An 8013-nucleotide genomic window follows, 5' to 3' on the forward strand; every position below is an offset into this window, starting at 1 on the left:
CCACTGACGTAGTTACAATAGTATAGAACGCAAAATATGGACATGAGTGCACAAGCACTGTCAAATCCATGCAGCTAGTAACAATCTCAGTCAGGATTTGGTTCTTGGTTACAGATAACAAGCGTACCAGCCATGGATATTCAACAACTTCTAATACAAAAGCTCACGGGAGCAGAGCGCCATGACACAAGCCCAACCTGTGCAAATTTGTCATTTTTGTATCTCGAGCAATGTTACGAATTTTGATTTGAATTTTTATGACAACATGCATTGATGTTATGTCAATGCACTAACTTTTTTTTCAAATTTTTTCAAACATTTTAAAATGTGCAACGAAGGACCGGTGCACCGGTAGCACCAATTGCCCCGGTTCACCAGGTACATGCCCAATACTAGGAAGAGGTGATCAAATAGTAACATATTTACATATATAAATATATTAGAGAAGGTATAGCGCTAGGAACATATTACAAGCCGATAATTGCACATATACCTAATGCTTCCCGTGGTGAGAAAATACATAAAGACAATAACACTCATAAGAAAAAGCTGCAGAGAAATTAGCGCTGCCTAGCAGATTGCATCATTTTCAAACATTGCTTTCAGCAAACAAACTGAATTAGTAGGACCAAGGTCATCAATAGTAAAACCACAAGATCATGTGATCATAGCTTCTTGAGTACTACATCTGCTGCACACCAGCACTCCCAAGTACTACTTAAAAAGCGTCCATGTCAGGTTCAGTAGAAATCACAAACTTGCCCTCCAATAGGTAGCTGTGAGGGAGGTGATTAAACTGATTATTAAAAATGCAGGAACCCAGCATTATATCCAGCTACCTAAACCCTTCAGGGACGTGCATACCAAAACCACGCTTCAGCTTCTCAATTCTATTCAGCAAAAGGGAGATGACTGTGAGTACATGCAATAACCATATTGGAAGCAATATAATTAAGACTATAACTGAAATTGCTAGATCCAAATGCTATCAAAATGGCTGCATAAACTTGGACTTGTTAACAATTGAAGAACCAAAATGTGGCAGCTGAATACTAATCTTTTTTTTTTGCGGATGAGCTGAATACTAATCTAGATGAGCAGTACACTAGATAAGGTCTGGAACTTGAAAGCTGGAGTTGCACATATAGTCGAATTGATAATTTAGTCCAATAAGATTTAGCAGCAACTACTGACAAATACAGAAAATTATTGTTTACTCCCCCGGTCCAAAATGCAAGCCATGTTGTTCCTATTTAGCCTCTCATTAATTTCATCAAGTATTGAAATAACTCTAGTATCTGATTGTACTGCCCAAAGAAAAACTCTGGTGCTTATTTTAGAAATAAATAAATGAACATTGCTACCTATACCCTTAATCTTGTGCCCAACTCTAAAAGAACCTACATTTTGGATTGGAGAAAGTAACCTTCTCAAATAAAGTTCACAGTTAAAGTGGAGTATCTAATAAGGTGAGTTCATGCTAAAGATTGGAGGGTTGTGACTAGGAGAAGTCATTGAAATAGGTAAAAGTGTGTTATGGCTCAAAGTGGTGCTCCAAATGGCACTTTACTTAACAAGGATGGCTGATAATATATCCTACGTTAGCACTTAACCCAGTTCTTCTAACTCAGCAATTCCCAGAAACCAAAAATATAATTTCCAACAGAAAGCCAGGAGGCATGTCGAGTATGCATAGCTCAGGACGTGACTCAAAATCCATGGCAAACTGTGTGGAATTTATCTTCCATTACATTCACTTAGCTGGTACATGATTTCCTAGGATGTTCACTTGTTTCTCCACCTTAAGTGTGGAATTTATCTTCCATTACACTCACTTGGCTGGTACATGATTTCCTAGGACGTTCACTTGTTTCTCCACCTTAAGCTATCCATGGGTCTACCCAGCTCCTCCTGCCTCTTACACACAGTCAAAAGACATGGCTCTTACGTACACAATCTCAAACTGCAGCATGAGCTCACACCACCGAGAATACATGGACTCAAATCCAAGCGAAAATGGTTTAATTGCCAATCACATAGATACCATCTCTTGCTTCCAGATTTAAAAGTCTATATAACCTTACAATTGGCAAAAATGTCAATGTTCATAAGTTGTTCACTCGCAAGAGACATGTCTCCAATCTCATAGATGCTTGCAGGGGGGAATTGACTGTGCAATGGCAAGATCTGCTGGATGTTTGCCACTCCACCACATTGACTGATGAAGGTGTGGATGCAGGATGCTAGGGGAAGGAGGGTTCAGTGTTATATCTATATACACTTCCTAAAGGATGTTTGCCATGAGAAAGTTTTTAGACAATTGTGGTGCTTGAAACTCCCTTTAAAAGTTAAAATCTTCTTATGGTTAGTTACGCGGGAAGAATTTTAACTAGAGACAACCCCTTAGGAAAAGGGAATGGATCGGTGACTATCATTGCTCTGCTCTTTTTGCATAATAGATGAAAGCATTGACCATCTCTTCTTCAGTTGCCCTGGAGAACATCTGTATGGAGCATTGTTCAATGTGCTTTTTCTTCACCTAAACCTCACAGTGGAGTTGGGTAGGTAGGGGAACGGCTTAAAGAAAGCAGGGTGCAATGTTTTGGACACTAGTTTAGCTGCAATGTTTTGGACACTGGAAACCACAAACACTGCTTGTTTTGAAAACAAGCTACCTTCTGACCCCAGCGGGGTTATTTACCACATTTCCTATTGGCTTGACTAATGGGGTTATTTATATCAAAAAAAAAAAGACATACTCCCTCCGTCCCGTAATGTAAGACGTTTTTTGACACTACACTAGTGTCAAAAAACGTCCTACATTATGGGACGGAGGGAGTAGTACATTGGACTCGGTAATAATATGATGGAGCACAAATGAAGCTTGTGGGGCTTGGACTGATGATGCTCTATGTTCATACCAAAATCCTAACTGATGGAGAAGGATGGGCAATATATTTCAACAATCCCTCTCACGTCTAGGCTACTCCAGGCCTTAGATGCGGGATTGATATTTTATTGGCCCTGATACCATACTAAATTAATGCTCCGGCCAGTTCATACAAATGTCTGAACTGGTGGAGAAGGGCGGGCAATATATTTCAACAACTCTGGGTTGTACATTCACATATATTTTTAACTACTCCCTTCGTCCCATAATGTAAGACGTTTTTTGACACTACTCTAGAGTCAAAAAATGTCTTACATTATGGGACGGAGGGAGTAATTTTTTCAACAAATAATATCAGGATTTAACTCCACATGTCAGACTCCCTAGCAACTTTTACAACAAGCATGGAGACCAATTTGACAGCCACAAAAGCTGTGGTTTGCCACACTTGTGGCGCGAGCAAAAGTGTGGTAGTCTGTGGAGGGCGGACAAACATGCCCTAAATATCTGAGCAGCAAGGACATGCAGCCATGCACAGAATGTAAAGGAACTTACGTGGGGGCAAGTTTGCCAAGACTGCGTAGCTTATTTCCAGCATCATCGGTAATATTTCCAGAAATCTCAATGGAATATGATTTGCCAGAGATACGTGGAAGTCCTCTTCCTACAAGCAAATCTAAATCTCTCTGATGAAGTTCTCTGCCATTGACAATGACATCAGTGTCTCCACCAGCACAATTTCTGGGCATTGGATAATTGAATTCTCTTATATATGGCTGCAAAGTAGAAACCATGAGAACACAATTTCATGAAAGCACCCTTGGTTAGAAAGAAGAACAGGATCTAGATCTTACAGGAATAATGCCAATACATTCTCTACCCATGATGCCCCAAAATCCAGCACGGCAGTCATACCTGCACCACGAACACAACAAACAGAACTGTTAATGTTGACTTAAAAGAAATCCCCCTGAACCAATAGAAGTTCATCATAGAGCGGCATGTATCAAACTAATTAGCTAGATAATACTAGGCCAGATTATCTAATTGATGGCTCTCTAGTATCCGTTACAAAATAAAAGCCCCAGGCCAAGTGAAAAATGAATGATATGAGAGGGAAATGAAGGTAAAAATCCACCACAAATCCAACAATAAACAGCATTTATGTTCATGCAAGTTGAAAGGTAAGAAGTTCAGTAATTGGCGTGATGATAATCATAACAGTAACAATATGAATTCTATACGGGTGCAAAAGAAACATACTAGTTACCACCATGATTACCTAACTAAAGATATGGAACATTAAACTTATCAGCCATTATTTCAGTTTCTTATGAAGAAATTAACAGATGATGGGGAGGAGGTACGAGTAAAAATACTTTATCCTTACACTAAGAGTGTTGTTGTAAATGATTGTATCTCACATCAAGCACTATTTAAAAAAAATATGCTTGGTTAAAACTTAAGAGGAATGCTTTTTTGCAGCACTGCTATGACATTGCAATTTGCAAGGCCTTCACTTTCTTATTGCTCACCACAATCAATAATGGGTTACAGAATAGCTGTGAAGTGCAATCTGTGTGAGATGTGTGTGCTGGGCCAAAAGTTATTGAGCCTCAATCATGAGCACGCCCATGAATTTGGTTTCTAGCTATCAGATATGATATGCCGAAAATAGTTTATTGTTTAGAAAAAAAGACGGGGCACGTCTGCACACGGAGCTAAAAGCAAAAAATATGAGTCATGGAAGAGAATTCCATAGAGATCTGCTAGCCTTCTAGAACACATACTCATAATAGTCACCAGAGCATTTTCTGCTTTACCATCTAGAGATACTGAAAAATAATTATGGCTTGTCTATCATAATTTCACTAAGCCAGGTTACTGCTATAAGACAAGCATTTGTTTGTCCTTATCAAAGTGAACAATGAACAAAGTAAACCAGTCTGCACAGTGCAAACTAGTACAAGTGCAGCAGCTGTTCAACAATTTAATTGCTGCTGGCGCTACAGAAATTACTTACCAGTATGAGCCAGGTTCAACAGGACCAGCTTTCTTTTCTGCCTTCTTAAGAGCTCTTTCAGAGATTGGATGGCCATTGATTGAAACCTTAACACTATCCATGGACTGGTTAAATAAAGAAAGGTCCTTGAACCCCTTCTTCAAGAAACCAGCAAAAAATGATGAATCCCCACTCTTACCAGTTGAGGATTGATCTTCATCTAAACCAGCCTCAGAAGAACCACGAGAAAAACCAGAATTTGTGCGCCCATTAACTGATGACCCACTCTCCGTTAGGGCATTGGCATCCTCAGCACATGGCTCATGCAATTTTCCATTATCTTGTTCCATTAGGTTTTCTTCATATCTCTCACTTGTGCTTGTACCTTCAAATTCAATGGCAGTGTTCGCATGTTCAAGGGCACTGTTGCTGTCCGCTGTGTTCTTCTTGTCAAACTCATTACTTGTGTTCTCAACTTTCAGACCGCTTGTTTCATCTTCTTTGCTGTTGTGGTCATATTTCTTGCATGTACCTTCACTTTCAGGACTGCTTGTGACATCGGTTTTGCTTGTCCACTCATGCTTTTCATTTCCATTCTCAAGACTATCAGGGTCAACTTTTGCACTATTCTGCCCATGCAATTTGCTGACATCTTCAAGGCTAGAACAGTGATCTTCCTTGTTCTTTTGATCATGCTTTCTGCACATGCTTTCCTCTACAAGTTCAGCTTCATTGACCTTTTGTTCGCTTCCCATGCTGACACTCTCATCATCATTAACATTGTATTCTCCTTTGCAATTTAGGTCAGATCCATTATCCATACCTAAGTCCTCTGAACTATTGTGTTTTTCTTGGCTGCACAGTGGATCAACAAGTTTGTCCTCTAAAATTGGGGAACACGGGCTGACTGGACCATCTACTGAATGTTCATCCTGACAATCTGCATCTCTTTCACATAATATATCCTTTGGGCTTTCAATATCTCCAGACCTGCCTGGAGACAGAGAGATACCATCTGCTTTCGACTGAATGCTCCTGTTTGAGCCACATTCTTTGTCAGTCCTTTCATGACTAATGGTGGAAGAAACTGAATTATCATCACCAAAATCTATGTTGATTTGCATGCTGCTGTGCTCATTCAAATTATAAAACGCAGAAGTGACATCATCATGATGCTGATGCTCAAAATCTCGTCTCATTCGATCATGTGAGCTTTGCTCAGTTTTGGACAAACTGAAGGACGGTGAGGATGTGTAGGGAATAGCCTTTCCTTTCATGCGCTTCACACTGATTATCTCAGAGCAAGACCCACACTGTAGCCTGTTTTGTTTCCACCCCATGCATTTTTCCATTGGCAGCTGCAAGAGATTATAACAAGAACTGCAAACAACAAATGGCGCAGCGCCATGCATTGGCCGGCAGAGATGTTCTGCCTTCTTCCTAAAATACTCGGCCCTTTTCTTTGACACCGAGCGATGCGAGTACAGCGATGATGCCACAGACCTTTGGTCATAATCTGATGAAATAGATGGTGACCTTTCAAATCGGTAGCATTCATGCTGCCCAGCGAAGTATCTGGCCATTGGTATGTGCTCTTCTTGTGGCGCAGCCCTCTGTCCATGCAGATAATGCGGACTAGCACACGCATACTGATGGTAATTCCCATGTCCAATCCCACCGTTGTCCCACTGCCTCCCTGGGTACTGGCGATACCGCCCACTTGACTGCCTCGCGTACCTCTCCCCATGATCAGAGTGCTGCGGCTCACATGGGCTCAGCGGCAAGCCAGGCCCATACCGGGCACCATAGCGTGGGCGGTGATACCCGGGCAGAGGTACCGGCTCGGGAAGGTCAGGGAGCAAGGGCGGCCGGCGGCCCGCCCGACGGTGCTCCCGTGGCTGCTCGGCGACCTGGCAGGACCGCGTGATTTGGTCCCTCAGCTCGTCCAGCTTGCGCAGCAGCTCCACGGGGTCCTGCTTGAGCACGCCCCAGTCGACGGCCCTCTGGTCGCTGCATTGCGCGCGCTCCTGGAGCCCAATCCTCCGCCTGTACTTCATCTCCTTCAGATCGCCCATGGCGCCTCCCTCCCGGAGGCGTTACGTCTCCTAGTTTCCTCGCCGGGCCGAGAGCTTCCAATCTGCGGGAAGGGATTACAGCAGTTGAGGAATAACAGATCAGCGCGGCGGATCCGACGAGCGGTGGGAAATGGGTGAGTAAGATCCGCCGCGGGTTCGATGTCGGGAGGCCGGTCGGTGATTACCTTCGAAGAGAGCTCGTGGCGGCGAGGCTACGGCGCGGGGGGCGTGGCGGCGCCGCCGGTTCGACATTAGGGTTTGGCTGGGCAGCAGGAGTCCGCCATGAGAGAGAATGGGGGCGGTACTTGAGTGGCAAGTGCGAGCGGTAACGGAGACGACAAGGGAAAAGAGGAGTAGTGGTTGGTTATATTTGAGCGGGCTCCGGAGGTGTCCGGAGGGACCGTTTTGCGATATCGAGATTCCTAGGGGGGCTCGAGCGCGGTGGGCGGTGGGGTGGCGTATGGATGCGGTCCTTCTGGCTGCGCCGCTGACGCAGGGGGTCAAAGAGCTGGGCCCACGTGGCGGCGAGCGGCCTGGGTGGGTACAGCTGGTGGGAACCGGGCGTGTGGGTGTGGCCTTCCCTTTCTAAAAAAAGCATTTTCCCTCTTGTCTTGTGGCCAGCACTAGATACTGCTTAACCAAGTAATTAATCACGTGCTCGTCGTGCAAATCTAATGCAGTTAGTCCTAAATGGTCTTTTTCATAATACTCCAAACATTGCGACAAAAGAATACATTTTTTTTTGCCAACGGAACATACGTTCCGCAATTTATCCAAAATTCGCCAAAAGCAAAGGTTATAAAACATGCGTACGCCTAGTACACTCTACTTTTTATTATCATTGCCCTTTTTACGTGCCGTTGCATCTAGAAGTTTGATCTACATTCAAGCTGTCATCCTCTCTCTCGGGTCTCGGCTAACCAAATCATCTGGGGACCGGAAATTTCCCGTGTTCCCATCGGTGTGAGATGCTGCGGCCGTGGTTGGATCCACGCACTCCAAAGCAGCAGGCGTGTAGCTTTCGGGACAGGAACAATCGGCAAGAC

At 43.6% G+C, this 8013-nt stretch overlaps 1 protein-coding gene across 1 annotated transcript; it reads right to left on the reverse strand.

Moving 5' to 3' along the window:
• Window positions 1–403: 403 nt before the first annotated feature.
• LOC123070160 (uncharacterized) lies at window positions 404–7315 on the reverse strand. The gene is made up of 5 exons (XM_044493193.1): window positions 7153–7315; window positions 4914–7029; window positions 3745–3805; window positions 3446–3666; window positions 404–890 (listed from the first exon to the last, which is right to left on the reverse strand). Exons 2-5 carry the CDS (start codon window positions 6965–6967, stop codon window positions 836–838), a joined length of 2391 nt encoding a protein of 796 aa, XP_044349128.1. The 5' UTR covers window positions 6968–7029; window positions 7153–7315; the 3' UTR covers window positions 404–835.
• Window positions 7316–8013: the final 698 nt, after the last annotated feature.

The sequence above is a fragment of the Triticum aestivum genome, chromosome 3B (assembly GCF_018294505.1).
Source record: "Triticum aestivum cultivar Chinese Spring chromosome 3B, IWGSC CS RefSeq v2.1, whole genome shotgun sequence".
NCBI classification, from domain to species: domain Eukaryota; kingdom Viridiplantae; phylum Streptophyta; class Magnoliopsida; order Poales; family Poaceae; genus Triticum; species Triticum aestivum.

Excerpts from the sequence above, each read along its gene's own strand:
- LOC123070160 (XM_044493193.1), bottom strand. The coding sequence starts at position 6,967 with ATGGGCGATCTGAAGGAGATGAAGTACAGGCGGAGGATTGGGCTCCAG. Across the intron at positions 3,806-4,913 it reads GTTGAACCTGGCTCATACTG|GTATGACTGCCGTGCTGGAT; the intron begins GTAAGTAATTTC and ends TTCGTGGTGCAG. Across the intron at positions 3,667-3,744 it reads AATGTATTGGCATTATTCCT|CCATATATAAGAGAATTCAA; the intron begins GTAAGATCTAGA and ends TCTACTTTGCAG.